Source organism: Oncorhynchus mykiss, chromosome 25, assembly GCF_057628025.1.
Source record: "Oncorhynchus mykiss isolate SJ-2025 chromosome 25, ASM5762802v1, whole genome shotgun sequence".
In the NCBI taxonomy this organism is placed as follows: Eukaryota; Metazoa; Chordata; class Actinopteri; order Salmoniformes; family Salmonidae; genus Oncorhynchus; species Oncorhynchus mykiss.
Genome location: NC_143046.1, coordinates 17,632,485 through 17,652,811, shown reverse-complemented (window position 1 = coordinate 17,652,811; position 20,327 = coordinate 17,632,485). Strand labels below are relative to the sequence as shown.

Genomic DNA, 20,327 nt, shown 5'->3' with positions numbered 1-20,327 from the left:
GTTCTGGCCCGTGTTGACCCAACGCCCTATTAAGACACTATGTTGGTGCTTACTGGGCAAATGTATTTATGTTTTCAATAAACATTTGCAGACTAAGCTTACACAAGTTGGCAATAATCCTTTGATTGTAAGCCCACCCAGTCTGTTTTACCTCCTAGTTGCGTAGTGCACACCCAGTGGTTTTGATGGTAAACACCCCACCTGTCTATAGATGAGAAGAATATCTAGGCCAGATAATGTATTCAGTTGGCCTACGAATGCCTCACTGTGAGAAGGAACCTTGGATGACTAATGCCTCCCTGTGAGAGAAGGAACCTTCAATGACATTTAGACACTTTTTTTTTTTTATCCAAAGGGACTTAGTCATGCGTGCGTAAAGCTTTTACGTCGCCCCGGAAATCAAACCCACTATCTTGGCATTGCAAGCGCCATACTCTACCAACTGAGCTAGAGAGGACCACAAATTTGGTGTTACCATTCAAAATGTTACAACAGACTTGATCACTCCTCTTTTCATCCTTGAATGCTGTTTCTAGTCCTGAGTTCATGGCCTTCATCAACCTTCTCTCTCTCTCTCTGTTCCAGATGAGGACGGTAGCGGAGGAGAGGAGAGTGGCAGCGGCTGTGACTCTCCGTCCTGTGAGGTGGACCGGGACATCTACTTCTCCACCACGGCCACCCCCATCAACCCCCGCGTAGTCAAGGTGGTGCACCAGGACACGAGTGGCGGAGTCCGTGTGGCACACGGGAGCATGGCACTGGCACTCGGTGCGCTTGTCCTGGCCCTGCTCGCCCCCCACTGGAGATAAAACTGTCAAGGGAAGGAAAGGGAGAGAGCGCCAGAGAGAAGGGGGGAAAAACTGTCAGATACTTTCAAAAAGACTGCCTTCAGGACCTTTGTCTGCCCGCCATCTTTTGGGAGGGGGGGGGGGGGGGGGGGCTCTGGAGTTATTAATATTATAATAACTTCACTTTTAATTTTTATAAAAATGGACATCAAGTGTACAGCGATACGATTTTCTTCCAAAATGTTCACTTTTTTTTTCTTTTTATTAGCATTTTGTCCTGATTAACTGATTAGTCCCTTGAAGCTAGGATCTCCACCGCCTCATCACCGACAGTGTTTTCAGTTCTACCATTTTAGCCTATTATTCACATTTTAGTTGTTGTTCAAGTGAGTGTTAGTGTCTTACGGATATCTCAATTGGAACCCGGGATTGTGTGTGTGTGTGTGTGCGTGCGTGTGTTTTGTAGTGTGTGAGTGCTTTTCATTTTAACAATATGCTCTCTATTCACAAATACATTTCCCTTATCAAGAGCGCAACTAAGGAACAATGTTTGCCAATGTTTCTGGTTTGTATGAGTGTGCTTCCTTTTCTTTTTAAATATATAGTGGCCGTATCGTCAGGCTGGCCAGGGATGAATGTGTACGAAAACAACATTGAAATGGAAATCTTGGTCACATGTTGAAGCTTCAGACTGGCTCACACAGCTGAAAGTACAAGAGACTGGTAGCTCTGTGGGAAAACACTGAGAGGAGTTACAGGGCTGATTGTTTGGTAGGAGATGGAACTAGCTGGTGAGGGGTTCTCTGGGTTTCTGTGTACCCAGGAGTGTATCCATCACACCCTAAACTACACTCTAAGCCAGTCCCCTGAGATCATACCGCATGTGTTCTCTGAAACATCATTATAAACTAGCTGTTGGATGTTTGGGGGTAGTCTTGATATAGGTTACAAGGGAATGCTGGAGACTTGACAGGAGGGGCTCCCTCTCCCTGGCATTCCCCCTATAGAAGGCAGAGCTGACGGGTGTCCTGGGGCAGTGACTCTGCACAGTCAGTCTGACATGAAAAAATGAGATCTTGGCAGGGAGTGGCTTGTATGTTCAACATCTTTTAGATATAGCAGAAAAGAGAAACAGAGATGCAAGTGACTGTGAATTGAATTGGAGATGAGGGAAACGTGGAGCCTGAGTATGATCAAATAGGAACACAGGGTTTTACGTGGAGGTAGTGTTCACATGTTTTGTAATAAAGATATGTATTAGGTACTACAATGAATTATATTGTTAGTTGTAGGAGCTGGTGGTCTGTGTGCACAGATTGTTTTGGGGTGCTTGTTTGCACCCCATACAGACATTTACCTCTACTTTCATTAATCTGTCTGACGTGTCCCTCCTTTGCATACAAACATTTCAACTGTTTGCAACTGAAGTTGATATATTCTCTCTTGCATGGAAAATGAAACCTTGGTATGTTAGTAACTACTTAATGGTCATGAACATTTTGATTTCTGGGAATTCTCAAATCAATCAATTGTATCCATTGACAGCAAAAGTACTTTCCTGTCTCTCTAGACACAACGGTGTACCTGAGTTTGTGTTGAATTGGACAACTGACAAGTACAATATGTTTGAATTCACATCACCTAAAAGTTTCACCTCACATTATCCACTAGTTGCTTTTGTACAGTAAATTATTTAATTGCATGTTTATTTTAAAGCATTTACAAACATGCATTCAAAAAATACAGTACTCAGAATGTATTGATATATTGTGTAGATGAAAAGATATTCATAATTTTACAAATTAACCGAAGGTATTGGTTTCATATTTCCTATTTTACATTTGAATTCTGTTAAGAAAAAAAAAAAAACAGACTTTCATGTTGCAGTCTGTCAAGTCTTCTAAGGTGATTGGCTGATGTATGGTGGTGATGCCTGGACACGGCTGTTCGCTCAATACCTTTTGTGCCTCTTGTGCCCCCATGGTGCTGGACACATTTCTGCACTAAACCTCTAATGCGCCCAAGGATTACGCCTGGCCGGCCGCCAGGACTTGGAAGGAATGCCTGAGGACATTTGGGGATTGAGGACAGGACATTGTGATGACATGCAGCCAAAACATCTATGCAGCCTTTGCAGAGGAAATATCTATACTGCCCTTCCACACTCAACTTGCAGTCTTTTAATAATGTTTCTGTCATCAAATTATTTTTTTCAATCTCAAATGGTAAATGTGGGACAGTAATGCAAATGTCTGCTTGAGGGCCATGGCTGCAGAACTTCCTGTAGGCACGGCAGCAGGTGTGTTTGTCTAGCTTATAGTACCATAGGCGTTCTCCTTGTTTATGATCCATGGAACAACCTCAGGTGTGTCTGAAATGGCACCCTATTCTTAACAGTGCACTGTGGGCCCTGGTCAAAAGAAGTGCATTATGTAGGGAATGGGGTGTCATTTCAGACACAGCCTGATAGTTGAGGAGATGGATACAGTGCCTTGCAAAAGTATTCATCCGCCTTGGCGTTTTTCCTATTTTGTTGCATTACAACCTGTAATTTAAATGGTTTTTTATTTAGATTTCATGTAATACATACACAAAATAGTCCAAATTGGTGAAGTGAAATGAAAAGAGTAACTTGTTTAAAAAAGATTATATAAAATAAAAAAAGGAAAAGTGGTGCTTTTGTATTCACCCCCTTTGCTACAAAGCCTCTAAATAAGCTCTGGTGTAACCAATTACCTTCAGAAGTCACATAATTAGTTTGCACACAGGTGGACTTTATTTAACTGTCACATGATCTCAGATAAACACTTAATAAACAGATAAACACACCGAAATGCCCCAGAGTCTGCAACACCACCTGTGCAAGCGTCACCATGAAGACCAAGGAGCTCACCAAACAGGTTAGGGACAAAGTTGTGGAGAAGTACAGGGTTGGGTTATAAAATATATATAAAAAACTTTGAACAGCGCACCATTAAATCCATTATTAAAAATGTAAAGAATATGGCACCATAATAAACCTGCCAAGAGAGGGCCGTCCACCAAAACTCATGGACCAGGCAAGGAATCAGAGGCAACAAAGAGACCAAAGAGAACCCTGAAGGAGCTGCAAAGCTCCACAGTAGAGATTGGAGTATCTGTCCATATGACCACTTTAAGCCATACACTCCACAGAGCTGGCCTTTACGGAAGAGTGGCCAGAAAAAAACAAAATAAGCAAACACGTTTGGGGTTCGCCAAAAGGCATGTGGGGGACTCTCCAATCGCCAAAAGGCATGTGGGGGACTCTCCAAGCATATTGAAGAAGCTACTCTGGTCAGATTAGACAAAAAATGTAGCTTTTTGGCCATCAAGGGAAACGCTATGTCTGGCACAAACCCAACACCTCTCATCACTCGAGAACACCATCCCCACAGTGAAGCATGGTGGTGGCATGCCATGGGTATGTTTTTCATCGGCGGGGACTGGGAAACTGGTCAGAATTGAAGGAATGATGGAAGGCGCTAAATACAGGGAAATTCTTGAGGGAAACCTATTTCCAGAGATTTGAGACTGGGACGGAGATTCACCTTCCAGCAGGACAGTGACCCTAATTATACTGCTAAAGCAACACTCGAGTGGTTTAAGGGGAATCATTTAAATGTCTTGGAATGGCCTAGTCAAAGCCCAGACCTCAATCCAATTGAGAAGCTGTGGTATGACTTAAAGATTGCTGTACACCAGCAGAACCCATCCAACTTGAATGAGCTGGAGCAGTTTTGCCTTGAATAATGGGCAAAATCTGAGTGGCTAGATGTGCCAAGCTTATAGAGAGACATACCCCAAGAAACGTGCAGCTGTAATTGCTTCAAAAGATGGGTCTACAAAGTATTGACTTTGGGGGGGGGGGGTGAATAGTTATGCACGCTCTAGTTTTTTTGTCTTATTTGTTGTTCGTTTCACAATAAAAAATATTTTGCATCTTCAAAGTGGTTGGCATGTTGTGTAAATCAAATGATACAACCCCCCCCCCCAAAATACATTTTAATTCTAGGTTGTAAGGCAACAAAATAGGAAAAATGCCAAGGGGTGTGAATACTTTTGCAAGCCACTCTATATGACGGCACACCCCATCGGTCTTCGGCCCACCAGAACAGCATGGCGTCGTCATCTTTGAGGACTGAGGAGTTTGGGACACACTATTCCCCTGGTCAAAATAGTGCACTACATGGGGAATAGGGTGTCATTTGGGATTCATATGAGTGACAAAGTAATATGTAAATGAGCAGCCATTTTAGATGTCTCTGAAAGAGGCCATAACAATCCATGTTTTTACTTCTGAGTATCTCCTAAATGTTATGAGAAAAACAAGATGAGATAGATGCTAAATTGTAAAAGAAAAGGTGTCTTCCTAGTCTTGTTGAAATAAAGACTGCAGATATTTAAATGGTCTTGAATGGTTTATATTCTGAATTTCTGACATTTACATGATGGTCCTCTAAATGTATATTCTGAATTTCTGACATTTACATAATGACCCTCTAAATACTAGTTAGGTTTACCCTAAAGATGAAACATTACCTTTTAAAGATATGCATTTCAACAAATGAACCTTTGCAACGAAGAAGCATATGCTCTCTGAAAAATGCAGATATTGTGTCTCCCCCCATGTTGACGCCAACGCTTCCCACAGTTGTGTCAAATTGGCTGGATGTCCTTTGGGTTGTGGACCATTCTTCATACACATGGGAAACTGTTAAGCCTGAAAAACCCAGCAGTGTTACAGTTCTTGACACAAACTGGTGCGGCTGGCACCTACCTATACCATGTTCAAAGGCACTTAAATATTTTATCTTGCCCATTCACCCTCTGACTGGCACACATTACACAATCTATGTCTCAAGGCTTAATCCTTTAACCTGAACAAGTGACATCAATGGAATCATAGCTTTAACCTGGATTTACATGGTCAGTCTATATCATGGAAATAGCTGGTGTTCTTAATTGTTTTGTACACCGTGTGTGGTTCTTTGTCTGTAGGATTCAAATTAAACCCATTAGACTTTTTATGAGTATTCAATAATGCACATGCCTTTCTGTGTTTAGAGACTACAGGTATTGTCTCTACTCCTTCACAAAGAGAGTAGATAATTCCTCTGGAAAGTTCTGAGAAGCTGTGGTGCTTACCGTAACCTTCCAACATCAGTAGGCATTCATTGTATAGAAAAAGGAAACACGTTGACTATCAAATATTTTATTTTAGTATTTGGTTCTCAACCCGTGGCACATAGATTATCCCAATGGTATGCGGGCACTGCATTCTTCAAATTCATTCAAAATGTATAAACCTGCCGAAACCCGGGATCGAACCAGGGACCTTTAGATCTTCAGTCTAACGCTCTCCCAACTGAGCTATTTCGGCGGTACATCGAGGTTCACGGGAAAGCGCTATCTACCTAGGAGTTAAGATAACTCCTGTGTATAGTTCTAGAAACTTTGACATGGGGGTGTTGTATGCATCTACAAAGTAATAAAATCACAATATCAAATCTGGGCAGCATGGTACAGATACATATTTATGGATTGGCCAATATATACAGTCATTGATTGGCTCACATCAGAGAACCTCCGCCCATGTATGTGAATGGAGTCATTTCACGAGCCCCAGCCAACGCAGGGGATTCTGGGAAGAAAGTTTAGGGATCGGGAACATGGTGATGGAAGGGGGCTGGCTATAAGCACCTAATTCTTGGTGGGAAACACAAAATCTGTAATGTTTTCGTGACATACAAGCAGACTTCTGTGAGAGGTAAATGTTATCACGTCTGTAACATAATTATTTCGTGAAACATCAAAAGCCCTCTCTGTTTGTATGCGAATGTTGTGTGGCTAGCTTAGCCTGGCTACTTGTTCCGCTAGCCAGCCATAGCTGGCCATTGTTTTTGGTAAGTTAACGAAGTGAAAGCAATAAAGCTAGAAAGCAGTGTTTGTCTCCAACCGAGGCAGGGCCCAGTGGGTCAGACTGCTTGAGTAATGTGGTTTAGTTTCTCTCGGGAAGATGGATGAAAGGTCCACCAACCACCACCGGCCCTGGTGATAATCTTGCTCTTTGGCGTTATTGTGCTTCAGTACCTTTGTCCTAGCTCCGATTGCCAACTGTTGCACCTAGGATCATTGGCCTCCAACTCGGGCAGCAATGCCATCGGGTCCCAGGGAAACGACATTGGTCTCAGTGGACAGGACACATACGTCGCTGAGGACTGTGCCCTAGCCCGTTTTGTTCCCCGCTTCAATTTCACTTCTGCAGACCTCAGTCGACTCGTAGACTTCAATATCCAGGGAGATGATGTTATTGTTTTCCTACACATTCATTAGACAGGGGGCACAACATTTGGTCGACATTTAGTACGTAATATTAAACTCGAGAGGCCTTGTGAGTGTCATGCTTGCCAAAAGAAATGCACCTGTTACCGGCCAGGTAAAAGGGAAACGTGGCTTTTCTCTCGGTTCTCCACTGGCTAGAGCTGTGGTCTTCACGCGGACTGGACCGAGCTGACCAACTGTTGCCAACTGTTGCACCTAGGATCATTGGCCTCCAACTGTTATTTTATGAACACGCGCGAGCCCCCCAAGAAGCCTACAGTTCCCAGGTAAGAGTGTCACCCAGAGCACTGGATTTGAAATTACTTGTGGACAACAATTTCAGTTTGTTCTGTATCTTGTTCCTAAATTGAATTCACATCTCATATTGTATTATGTATGATCAATCAGAGACAAATGCATCCATGCTTCTCTAGGGTTGAAAGGGGATTCTGGTCTGGTTAAGCGGGGTCAATAGCAAGCACCTCCCCTGTGGCTCTCTGTTCATCTTGAGCTGCAGAGTCCCAAATTACCCCCTATTCCCATTTGTAGTGCACTGTTTTTGATCAGAGGCCCTGTTCAAAAGTAGGTCACTTTATAGGAAATAGGGTGCCATTTGTGACTTACTCATTGAGACCATTGTGTTGGTTATTACAGTTATATAACAGAGGTGCTGAATTCTAAACAAGTCTAAAGACAAATTAACTGACCTAGGTATCTTTCTCGCTGTTCACTCTGTTCTGTCTGTCTCTCTCTGTTCTGTCTGTCTCTCTCTGTTCTGTCTGTCTCTCTCTGTTCTGTCTGTCTCTCTCTGTTCTGTCTGTCTCTCTCTGTTCTGTCTGTCTCTCTCTGTTCTGTCTGTCTCTCTTTGTTCTGTCTGTGTCTCTCTCTGTTCTGTCTGTGTCTCTCTCTGTTCTGTCTGTGTCTCTCTCTGTTCTGTCTGTGTCTCTCTCTGTTCTGTCTGTGTCTCTCTGTTCTGTCTGTGTGTCTCTCTGTTCTGTCTGTCTGTGTCTCTCTGGTCAGTCTCTCTCTTTGTTCTGTTCTGTCTCTCTGTTCACTCTGTTCTCTGTTCACTCTGTTCTGTTCTGTCTGTCTCTCTGGTCTGTCTGTCTGTCTCTATATTCTATCTGTCTGCTGTTCTTCAGCCGGAACTACTACTACATCACCATCCTGCGTGACCCGGTGTGGTGCTACCTGAGCGAGTGCAGCGCGGTGCCACCTGGAAGGCCTCCCTGCACGTGTGTGACGGGCGCGCCCCCACGCTGGCCGAGCTGCCCAGCTACTACCCCGGGGATGACTGGTCCGGCTGCTCCCTGCAGGAGTTCATGGACTGCCCCTACAACCTGGCCAACAACCGGCAGGTCCGCATGCTGGCAGACCTCAGCCTGGTGGGCTGCTACAATGTCTCGGCCATGAGCGAGGACGAGCGCTGGGCTGTGTTATTAGAGAGCGCCAAGTGGAACCTGCGGGGCATGGCCTTCTTCGGCCTGACAGAGTACCAGAGGGAAACCCAGTACCTGTTTGAGAGGATCTTCCGCCTGGCGTTCATCTCCCTCTTCACCCAGCTCAACGGCACGCGGGCAGCCAGCATAGAGTTCGTGCCTGAGACGCAGCTCCAGGTCCGCCATCTGAACCAATGGGATGAGGAGCTGTACGAGTATGCCCGTGACCTGTTGCTCCATCGCTTCCAGGTGGCCCGGGAGCAGGAGAGGAAACAGGCCAGGGAGAGGAGGCAGCAGAAGAGGAGGAGGCTCAGAGGGAAGCTGGGGTCAACCAGGCTGGGGATGGGGTGGCCGAGTGGCCCAGCGATAAGCGCCAGTGGACAGAGACCCAGGCTGGGGAGGCAATCACCACCCACCTACGACCACCCTCCCCAGAAAGGAAGCATCAGAAGAGGGGAGGTGGAGAGCCTGTTGAGGCTGAGGTGCAGCTGCCAGACTGGTGGGGTCTGGAGGAGAACAGCACCATTGAGGACTACATGGATAATGTGGAACAGTGGCTGTAGTAGTGAGAGGACCAAGTTGGAGAAAGAGGGAAGGGTTGAGCCTCGTCTATACAGACATTATGGGCGCTTCCTGCAAATGTGCACTTCTTCACGTCCCTCCATGGATTTGAAAGGAAATAACTGGTATTAGAAAAAGGTGTTTTTAACCATGCCTACACCAATCCAATGCTATATGAGGGTAGTAGTGAACAAATGCACACTTCGGGAACAAGGAGATATGGGATACACACATTGTCAAAACTCTCCACTAACAGCGTACAGCTCCCTTTAGCCTGCATCCGAACCTTTAGTCCATGGACAGTTTTCCATTTAGCAAAATGTGCTTATTTCCCTTCAATGTCATTTGTTTTTGTGTACTTCACTAACCCACATTGTGGTCATGACATTTCATAGAGAAAATCCAGGGCTCGTCACAATTGGCACCCTATTCCCTAATATAGTGCACTTTTAACTAGAACCCCGGTCAAAAGCTGTGCACTACATAGAGAATAGAGTACCAATTGGGACAGGGTGACTACCAATACCATGCACCTCTCAATCGCCCAAGCCTTCTGATGACACCTTTACGGTTCTCGTGCAGAACTGTTGGTTATATACCAGGGGGAAAACAATATTTTCCCTGATAGTCATTTTGATATTGATTTTCTAAGCACATTTTTGTAATGGATTTTGTTTCAAAGAGAATAAGCTATTTGTTTTCCCCTTGCTGTTTTTGTATTCATATTATACCACCATTTTGTTGTGAATTATGTAGGTAAAGCTGTTGAATGATTTGTCAGATGACAAACCACTGAGAAAGACTTGTGACCGAAGAAGAAAAGAAAAAAGTCTCACTAAATGAGATTGTAATAATGACCTCAATCAGTAGCACAGTATACTCACTTATTTTTGTGCTGTCCTTGTCTCCTCTTTTGTATATAAAAGAAAAAATATGAACTGGTGTCGTGTCTTGTAACTGATACACCAGGTAGAGTGTGTTGGTATGTCCACATCCTTACTACACATGTAGCCTACACACCGGTCTGGTTGGTACAAATGTGTAGTTGCCAGCCAGGTCACGATTGGACCTTCATTCATTATAATCCAGTGCTGTCCCTTCCTCCCCCTCTCTCTGTTGCTCCAGCAGGTGGTGCCAAATCTGTGTCACCACAACTGTCTCCACTGAAAATGTAATCTCTAGTTTTCTGGTGAATCTGGTCTAGTCTAAATGATCACCCCTTTCTGTGTAAATTATACTTTGGGTGTATTACTTTATAATTGTGCATAGGAGTGATTGGATATAAATCTGAATGTTGCACATGCTACAATAACAGCACACCAATGATCCACAGTGCTCCTCTACCTGCAGCATACATAGGTACTAGATTTACAGGTAGGTTTATCCCTAGTTGTGTCTGACACATTTTTACAGGTGAGTCATTATCATAAATGAAAGAATATTGTGATCTGTAATAGAGGCTGTTATGACGGTGGCTACCCTGTAATACCATTTAGGACATGAAGCTGTATACCTGAGATTGTGGACCATGACATTCGGTAAAGTAGGTTTACCAAAATATAAAGGGTAGAGACAGAACCTGAAGTGACCCATCCAGTTACCGCCCTCTTGCCGCGGATAACACAGCTTAATGGGATTCCCCTAAAATGGAGGCAATGCACGGCTCTTCGGCAATGCGTAATACCAAACAACACTTTTCTCCTGAACTCCTCCCTTCTGCTTTTGCCCTCCCTCGATTTTTACCTCGCCCTCCTCTGGTCTAGCTTGTCTCTGCTTTTTATTTAGCCAGCTACCAAGTTGCGACATTTCACTTCACGCCGCTTCATCGTTTTGTTTCCCCGCATAATATTTTGGGATAAATGCACGACGTATCGTTTTTTAAACTGTTATCATAAATGTAAGTGATTAGATTTTTCCAGCACTATTAACATTCGTTCTAAGTACGGCGTATTCAGAATTGGTAAAATAATTATCGTATCAAGAACATTTATTTAGCATGCTGTAATAAGTAAGAAGACAACGTGTTGAAGACAGGATTAGGCTATTTATCAGACCTACCGAGCGTGCACAGGTAAGAACACTAATGCTTGACTGCTGTCGCAGTTGACTTTCACCTGGCGTCTTTGCCTTACTAATTGCGCATGTTGGTTCGTGTAAATAAGCTTGTAACAACACATCTATTGGAAGTTAGTAAATATGTATCACATGGATAGCCAACATTTGAATAAACTGTCTCTTTGCCTGTTGTTGGGTAGTTTACAATAGCAATAGTAGGCGAGGTTACGCATAGAATACAGAGTGATGATGTCATAACATTTCACGTCTGACATTATTTTAGGCCTAGTCCATATGGTGATGCATTTAGGCTACCAACAGAATCATTTTCAGGGCTGTCGCTCTTCAAGACACTCACAGTATGCCACAGTTATCGATTCTGTCGCGTCGGTAATACAGGAAGCAAATCCCACAACCATTTCTAATGCGGATATGTTGAAGAGCTCGCCAGTTTAACTGGAAATGAGTAACATCTGGTTCGTACAGGTCGTTCAGCCATTCCTATGGGGGAAATTAATGGAGAAAGAATGGGGTTTTGGGATAAACGCCGAAATAAGGGCTGAGGTTAACAGAAGTTTAGGAGACAAAGTTTTTTTTCTGTTTAAACTCTGCTAATCCTGTGTTTACCTCAGACCTTATTTTCGGTGTTTATAAAAAAAAAAAACATTCATTTCCCCATAGGTTTTGGCCAACAAGCTATGTGGAGTTAGCCTCCATTAGGATAAGGGTGCAACTGCAGCCTGTAATTTGGGGCGTTCCTGCATCTGCAGGAACCCCTCTTTATATGTCTGTTGGTCCATTTTTAAACTATATAAACTATATGACTCCAGTACATAGGCAGGGGCACTTAAGTACAGTAGATAGCGGTAATGCACCATAACGTTGGATGCCATCTGCCGATAAATCCCACAGTAGAAGAAGAGGCTGGGGCGAAAATGGTAGCTAGCTATAGCTAGTGTCTTTTGCCCCCGCCTGTCGGACACTGTTTTCCCACAGTTCTGTTAACGACAGTGAGGGCAGGTGTTCGGCAGGCAAGAGCGAAGAACACTGTGTGCTAACTTAGCCAACTAGTCTTAAGGAGGACTCCGGTACACAGCAGGCGGGAGGCAGGTGCGACACCATGTGCTAGCTAACTAACTAGCAAGCACACGGTGTTACCCCCACCTCCCACCTGCTGTGTACCGGAGTAGCTAGACACCAATTGGCAGTGTACTTCGCCCCCTCCTGTCAGACACTGTTTTATTCAGAACAGAACAGGCGGGAGGTGGGGGCGATGCCGTGTGCTAGCTAACTAACTAGCACACGGTGTCGCTAACTAGCAAGCTAGCACACGGGTTCGCTAACTAGCAAGTTAGCTAGCACAAGGTGTCCCTTCCGCCTGCTGTACTAGTGGGAGGCAGGAGCGACTGGTAGACAGTGTCCTTTGCCCTCGCCTATCGCGCATTGTTTTCCCGCAGTTCTGTTAACGATGGTGAGGGCAGGTGTTCGGCAGGCGGGAGTGAAGTACACTGTCTACCGGTGTCGCCTCCTGCTAGCTAGTAACAGCAGACTGGGATGAAACAAACTCAGATAACACTTTTATTTCCCTTTTGACCCACATTCAGAATTGTCACACAAGCATGAAGATGGCGTACTAGAAGGGGGTCGTTCATGCAGGAACCAATGGGATGCTCGAGGGGGCGTTATGCCCACATGCAGGTCGATTTGCGGGTTGCAGTTGCACACTATTTGTCTGTTAGTGGCAACAACAAGACGCCACTTGTTGACCTGTAATGCCACTCCATCGAAGTGCATGTCGCTCTTTTGAAGAACTACATAATTTATATGTCTATCGAATTGCAAATCACTATGCCTATTTGAACACTTTTTGGAATGATAATGTGGCCTGGGGGACTAGATGGTTCTGGCCTGGGGGACTAGATGGTTCCGGCCTGGGGGACTAGATGGTTCCGGCCTGGGGGACTAGATGGTTCCGGCCTGGGGGACTAGATGGTTCCGGCCTGGGGGACTAGATGGTGCTGGCCTGGGAGACTAGATGTTCCTGGCCTGGGGGACTAGATGGTCCTGGCCTGGGGGACTAGATGTTCCTGGCCTGGGAGACTAGATGGTGCTGGCCTGGGGGGCTAGATGTTCCTGGCCTGGGGGGCTAGATGTTCCTGGCCTGGGGGACTAGATGTACCTGGCCTGGAGGACTAGATGGTGCTGGCCTGGAGGACTAGATGGTCCTGGCCTGGGGGACTAGATGGTGCTGGCCTGGGGGACTAGATGGTGCTGGCCTGGGGGACTAGATGGTGCTGGCCTGGGGGACTAGATGGTGCTGGCCTGGGGGACTAGTAGGAGAAGTTGTTCCTTATAGTGCTGGCCTTGGGGGCTAGATGTTCCCGGCCATTTGGTTTGAATGAGATAAACAGAACATTACATTCATATACTGGCTGGTGCCATTTGGTTTGAATGCGATAAACAGAACATTACATTAATATACTGGTCACCACAGTAGTTCTGTCGGTTAAACCAGGTGACTAAACCAGTTTCCTTTTATCTCTGCCAAGTGGCATTCCACCCGGTGGAGTGAAGTTCCCCCCTTATTTTCTGAAATAGGCGGGGGTGGGGGGTGGGGGGGGGGCTGCAGATAAGGGGTCACTTCAAAGTCAATAGGGCTATAACACACCATAACCCCACACTTAAATATGCTGTTTTCACTCACTCAACATGAGTGCATATGCTTTTGCGAATCGATGCCATTGCCTAGCCTCATTTAACAGCATGGCGAGTCTAGACTGGTTTATGTTCTCTCTCTCTCTCTCTCTGTCTCTCTCTCTGTCTCTCTCTCTGTCTCTGTCTCTCTGTCTCTCTCTCTGTCTTTCTCGCTCTCTCTGTCTTTCTCTCTCTCTCTCTCTGTCTCTCTCTCTCTCTCTCTCTCTGTCTCTCTCTCTGTCTTTCTCGCTCTCTCTGTCTTTCTCTCTGTCTCTGTCTCTCTCTCTGTCTCTCTCTCTGTCTCTGTCTCTCTGTCTCTGTCTCTGTCTCTGTCTCTCTGTCTCTCTCTCTCTCTGTCTCTCTCTCTCTGTCTCTCTCTCTGTCTCTCTCTCTGTCTCTCTCTCTGTCTTTCTCTCTCTGTCTTTCTCTCTCTGTCTTTCTCGCTCTCTCTGTCTTTCTCTCTGTCTCTCTCTCTGTCTCTCTCTCTGTCTCTCTCTCTGTCTTTCTCTCTGTCTCTCTCTCTGTCTTTCTCGCTCTCTCTGTCTCTCTCTCTCTCTCTGTCTCTCTCTCTCTCTGTCTCTCTCTCTCTCTCTGTCTCTCTCTCTCTGTCTCTCTCTCTGTCTCTCTCTCTGTCTTTCTCGCTCTCTCTGTCTTTCTCTCTGTCTCTGTCTCTCTCTCTGTCTCTGTCTCTGTCTCTGTCTCTCTGTCTCTCTCTCTGTCTCTGTCTCTCTGTCTCTGTCTCTCTCTCTGTCTCTCTCTCTCTGTCTCTCTCTCTGTCTCTCTCTCTGTCTCTCTCTCTGTCTCTCTCTCTGTCTTTCTCTCTCTGTCTTTCTCGCTCTCTCTGTCTTTCTCTCTGTCTCTCTCTCTGTCTCTCTCTCTGTCTCTCTCTCTGTCTTTCTCTCTGTCTCTCTCTCTGTCTTTCTCGCTCTCTCTCTCTCTGTCTCTCTCTCTCTCTGTCTCTCTCTCTCTCTGTCTCTCTCTCTCTCTCTGTCTCTCTCTCTCTGTCTCTCTCTCTGTCTCTCTCTCTGTCTTTCTCGCTCTCTCTGTCTTTCTCTCTGTCTCTGTCTCTCTCTCTGTCTCTCTCTCTGTCTTTCTCTCTGTCTCTCTCTCTGTCTTTCTCGCTCTCTCTGTCTTTCTCTCTGTCTCTGTCTCTCTCTCTGTCTCTCTCTCTGTCTCTCTCTCTGTCTCTGTCTCTCTGTCTCTGTCTCTCTGTCTCTGTCTCTCTCTCTCTGTCTCTCTCTCTGTCTCTCTCTCTGTCTTTCTCGCTCTCTCTGTCTTTCTCTCTGTCTCTCTCTCTCTGTCTCTCTCTCTGTCTTTCTCTCTGTCTCTCTGTCTTTCTCGCTCTCTCTGTCTTTCTCTCTGTCTCTCTCTCTCTCTCTGTCTCTCTCTCTCTGTCTCTCTCTCTCTGTATCTCTCTCTCTCTCTCTCTCTCTGTCTCTCTCTCTCTCTGTCTCTCTCTCTCTGTCTCTCTCTCTGTCTTTCTCGCTCTCTCTGTCTTTCTCTCTGTCTCTCTCTCTCTCTGTCTGTCTCTGTCTCTGTCTCTCTGTCTGCAGTGGACTCTGCACCCGTCTAGCTATTTTATTTTTTTACTCCATATTAACACAGGTAACCGCTGCACCACACACACAGTGAGGTTACTGTACTCTAACTGCACTCCTACACAACCTGTCCTCATTTCCCCTCTACACAACCAACCAGGTCCCTGCTCAGCTGCCCCAGATTCTGCCCAGTACCTAGTATGTTCATGGCGCAAGTAAAACATTATACTGATAAAGCAACAGCCTAAAAAAAAATCACAATGTTATGCAGGCTATATGAAATGGATTAATCCATATTATCTGCTAATACTCAGCCATCTCACAGGTAGTAAATATCCATTATCTCACTGTGAGGGTTTGGGTAAAGGTTAATAACATAAAAACCCCTGTAAATAGACAGACTTTTGTAGGCATACAAATCAAATCAGTAATTCTTAAATGCAAACATGTTTCCTTGTTTACTCCATTACATGTCATGCTTTACATTTCAGTATTGTGGTACAGTATGTTATTCCTTGAGTACACTAATATGTCATTTATGAGTGTAGCCTATGCGTCTGTGTACATGCCAGTTACACAAAAACATTCACTATACAGGACACACATGTAAGTGTCCATGTACAGTGCCTTCAGAAAGTATTCATACCTCTTGGATTATTCCACATTTTGTTGTGTAACAGCCTGAATTCAAAATTGATTAAATATTTTTTCCCCTCACCCATCTACATGCAATACCCCATAATGACAAAGTGAAAACATGTTTTTAGAAAATTGTGCAAATTTATTGAAAATGTAACAAACATATCTCATACATATAAGTATTCACACCCAGTATTCAATACATGTTAGATTCACCCAGCGATTACAGCTGTGAATCTTTCCGGGTAGGTCTCTAAGAGCTTCGCACACCTGGAATGTACAATATTAGCAAGTTAGATTTAGCGCAATGACTGGAAGTCTATGGATATCTGCAGATACCCATAGACTTCCAGTCATTGCATGCTCGCAGATACCCATAGACTTTCAGTCATTGTGCTAACACTAGTTAGCATTGGCTCGCAAAACTACCTCTAACTTCCTTCATAATGGACACAGAGACATAAAAATGATATCTACAAGTTCATCTGACTGGGTTTTATTTTGATTTAACTAGGCAAGTCAGTTAAGAACAAAATCTTATTTACAATGACAGCCTACCCTGGCCAAACTGAGGACCAATTGTGAGCTGCCCTATGGGACTCCCAATCACAGCCGGTTGTGATGCAGCTTGGAATTGAACCAGGGTCTGTAGTGATGCCTCTACCACTGAGATGCAGTGCCTTAGATTGCTGCGCCACTCGGGGGTCCTAATGGGCCTCATTGCCAAAATTCTGAAGTATCCATGAAGTATCCCGCGCATGCATCCGCATGTTGTTTTTGTCCATCCACACCAGATGTGATCAGGACACGCGGGTTAAAATATCAAAACGAACTCTGAATCAATTATATTCATTTTGTGACAGGTCGAAACACAAGAAACATTCATGGACATTTAGCTAGCTAGCTTACTGTTACTAGCTAATTTGTCCTGGGATATAAACATTGGGTTATTATTTTACCTAAAATGAACACGGTCCCTTTTTTCTGGATCTTTGTAGAATTTTTACCCATTTTGTGTCACAAAATCATGTGTTCTCTACTCAAACAACTAATCCACAGATAAAAGTGGAAACCTTAGTTTCTAGTAATCTCTCCTCCAGTCTTCTTCTTCTGTGGACTTTATCTGGCGGTTGGCAACCAACTTTGACTGGAGTGTGGACCTCAGATCATCATTCAGTCACCCACGTGGGTATATGCTCCTAAAAACCAACGAGGAGATGGTACAGGTGGGACTTGCAGTCAAAAATGGAACCAAGTTCTATTTTAGAGCCTGGCTACTCAGACGCTTGTTGACGCGTGCGAGCAATTTGGATGAAATGATTGAATAACCTGTATCTGTATATTTATTTTGCAATGCTCGCGCATGCAACGGGGGCGGTGTGGTCAGCATGTTAGGCTTGCCATAACAGAGGGGTGGAACACTTTTTGACTCAAGACATTTCAGCTTTTCAATTTGAATTCATTTGTAAAAATGTATTTAAACATAATTCCACTTTGACATTATGGGTTATTGTGTGTAGGCCAATGACACAAAACCCTTCTTAAATTCAGGCTGTAACACAACAAAATGTGGAAAAAGTCAAGGGGTGTGAATACTTTCTGAAGGCACTGTTTGAGAGGGGTATATCTATAGCTGGATGTATGTTTTTGTGAATGTATACTGTGGTGCTTTAACAAGCTGAGGGGATTATAGATACTTAACCTAATTACTTTGCTCTATCTCTGTTGCTTGACCTTTCCCTCTCATTGTGACCTGGAGCTCCTCCTCTTGTCTTGTTATTCTCCTCCTCCTCCAGCGCTATCTTTAATCAATCACCTAATCACTCTACCCACACCACTCTGTCTCTCTTTCTCTTTCACACCACTCTTTCTATTTGCTTTATTGGCAAATAGTTAAAGTATCTAATATGGTCATACATTTGACAGGAGGTTAGGAAGTGCAGCTAAGTTTCCACCTCATTTTGTGCCTTTCTCAATAGCAAGGCTGTACATAGTCAAAGATTTCCTCCGTTTTGGGTCAGTCACAGTGGTCAGGTATTCTGCCAATGTGTACTCTCTGTTTCGGGCCAAATAGCATTGTAGTTTGCTCTGTTGTTTTGTAAATTCTTTCCAATGTGTCAAAAATTCTATTTTTGTTTTCTCATGTTTTGTTTGGGTCTAATTGTGTTGCTGTTCTGGGGCTCGGTGGCGTCTGTAAACAGAGCCCCAGGACCAGCTTGCTTAGGGGGCTCTTCTCCAGGTTAATTTCTCTACAGGTGATGGCTTTGTTGTGCAAGGTTTCTCTCTCTCTTTTTAGAGATAGCATCAGCCAGGTCTCTATCCCTCTGTTTCACTCCCGGAAGTGGTGCAGCGGTCTAGGGCACTGCATCTCAGTGCTAGAGGCGTCACTACAGACCCTGGTGCAATTCCAGGCTGTATCACAACCAGCTGGGATTGGAAGTCCCATAGGGCGGTGCACAATTGGCCTAGCGTCGTTAGGGTTTGGCTGGGGTAGGCCGTCATTGTAAATAACAATTGGTTCTTAACTGATTTGCCTAGTTAAATAAATGATAAATATAAATAATTATGTTAGAATGATCCAGGTGACTCTGGTCTGAGTAAGACTCTAATGTTTATTGGTTGGTTCTAGGCTGTTTTTTTAAAGCTTGAAATGTTGCTGGTATGACAAAGGCCTAAAAGAGTGATTTGTTAGATTGTATCAGTCAAACAGTTGTTTAAGGGCTCTGGCTGCACATTTTCTACATATATTGCATGTCTTAAAGATTCCTGCGTTCCAAGTGTCTACTCTGGTGTTATGGCCTTGCGGTTTCGCACAGTTATTTGTTTTATCCGTCTGTGCCTGGTGCTCCGACAGAGGGGCTGACTGGGCTTTTGGACTTGTGCAGCATGGGGGAGGGACCGGGGGGAAACTAATAATAATTTATTACATTTGTAAAGCGCTTTTCATTTTACAAGAATAATCACAAGGTGCATAAAATAAAATAGAAAATAGAGACATAGTCAACAAAATTGAAACAAATGTATGTAACCATATCATGAGGAAGGCTAAGTCGATAGAAGTGAGTCTTAAGGCCTGCTTTAAAAGCTCCAACAGTCTGAATAGCCCTGAGATTATCTGGAAGGGAGTTCCATAGGCATGGTGCATGGGAGGACAAGGCACGGTCTAGGGATTTGCAGATGAGGAGGATGATTTTAAAGTCAATTCTTTGACTTTGAGTTGAAGTTTATTTTATTTTTACAGGGGCAGTGCACATTATTCAACCTTTCAGTAAAAGTGCCGGTTTTAGCCAGCCGGCTAATTTTCAACCGCAGTCCATGGGCAGGTTATTAAAAACAATTACAATATAGACAATAACAACATAGGACAAGCAAGACATAGCATATAGACAGCGCAACATAGGACAAGCAAGACATAGCATACAGACAGCGCAACATAGGACAAGCAAGACATAGCATACAGACAGCGCAACATAGGACAATCAAGACATAGCATACAGACAACGCAACATAGAACAAAAAGCAGCAAGACAAAATTCATAAAAGCAATAGTGTTTCCACACGTCACAAGTTACAGACAACAGACATGGAAAGCGGCAACACACAGCTAGGGACCATGTTCACAAATCTGATTGACCTTTAGCCATGTCTTCAAGCATTTTGTGAAAGTGTGATATGTGGTGCAGTTATGTGTGTCTGATGGCAGTGTATTCCAGACATGGGAAGCTCCCACAGAGAAAACGGATTTACTAAAGGTGCTTTTCCTTAAGGGAACTATACAGTCACCTCTCATGGCAGACCTTGTGGATCTGCTGCCATATGTTTGGGTTTTCTGTTTAACAAAAATAATGAGTGGAGGGGTAGCCAGGCCATTTAGGATCTTGAATATAAGAGATGCATCTGTGTATTGCACAAGATTTTCCCAACTCAAGAGCTCATGCTTTCTAAGAATGTGACAATGATGATGGCTATTGGGCTTCCTATCAAGCACTTTGAGAGCCTGTTTGTAGACAGACTGAATAGGAACAGGTAGCCAGCTGATGGGGGTGATGTGGGCAGACAGCTTTGTCTGTGTCAGAAGAATCCTTGCAGCACTGTTCAAATTCAATCAAATACCTTGAAAGGGAGTACCAGTACCAGATCAATGTGCAGCTATATACAGGGAGTACCAGTACCAGATCAATGTGCAGCTATATACAGGGAGTACCAGTACCAGATCAATGTGGAGCTATATACAGGGAGTACCAGTACCAGATCAATGTGCAGCTATATAC

General features: G+C 44.3%; 3 protein-coding genes and 1 non-coding gene across 12 annotated transcripts in view; 3 read left to right on the top strand and 1 right to left on the bottom strand.

The window, feature by feature from the left end:
* gpc4 (glypican 4) overlaps nucleotides 1-5,214 on the top strand; it is a 64,253-nt gene extending 59,039 nt beyond the window's left edge. The window contains exon 9 of the mRNA XM_021583465.3: nucleotides 586-5,214. Coding sequence (XP_021439140.1) covers nucleotides 586-809 — 224 coding nt within the window. The 3' untranslated portion in view covers nucleotides 810-5,214. The remainder of the gene's footprint in view (nucleotides 1-585) is intronic.
* Nucleotides 5,215-6,116: 902 nt separating this feature from the next.
* trnaf-gaa (transfer RNA phenylalanine (anticodon GAA)) lies at nucleotides 6,117-6,189 on the bottom strand. Its single transcript has one exon. It is a non-coding gene; the product is annotated as a tRNA-Phe (tRNA).
* A 489-nt stretch (nucleotides 6,190-6,678) lies between these two features.
* Nucleotides 6,679-9,132, top strand: hs6st2 (heparan sulfate 6-O-sulfotransferase 2). Its single transcript, XM_036969678.2, is given in 5 exon segments — nucleotides 6,679-6,853; nucleotides 6,856-7,417; nucleotides 8,273-8,328; nucleotides 8,331-8,912; nucleotides 8,915-9,132. Coding segments are annotated over 5 exon segments (1,446 nt in total). The 5' UTR covers nucleotides 6,679-6,825.
* Nucleotides 9,133-10,716: 1,584 nt separating this feature from the next.
* mbnl3 (muscleblind-like splicing regulator 3) overlaps nucleotides 10,717-20,327 on the top strand; it is an 86,898-nt gene continuing 77,287 nt past the window's right edge. For all 9 annotated transcript variants that reach the window (XM_090220279.1, XM_090220280.1, XM_090220273.1 and 6 more), the window contains exon 1: nucleotides 10,717-11,201. The gene's annotated coding sequence lies outside the window, so the exon portion shown is untranslated. The remainder of the gene's footprint in view (nucleotides 11,202-20,327) is intronic.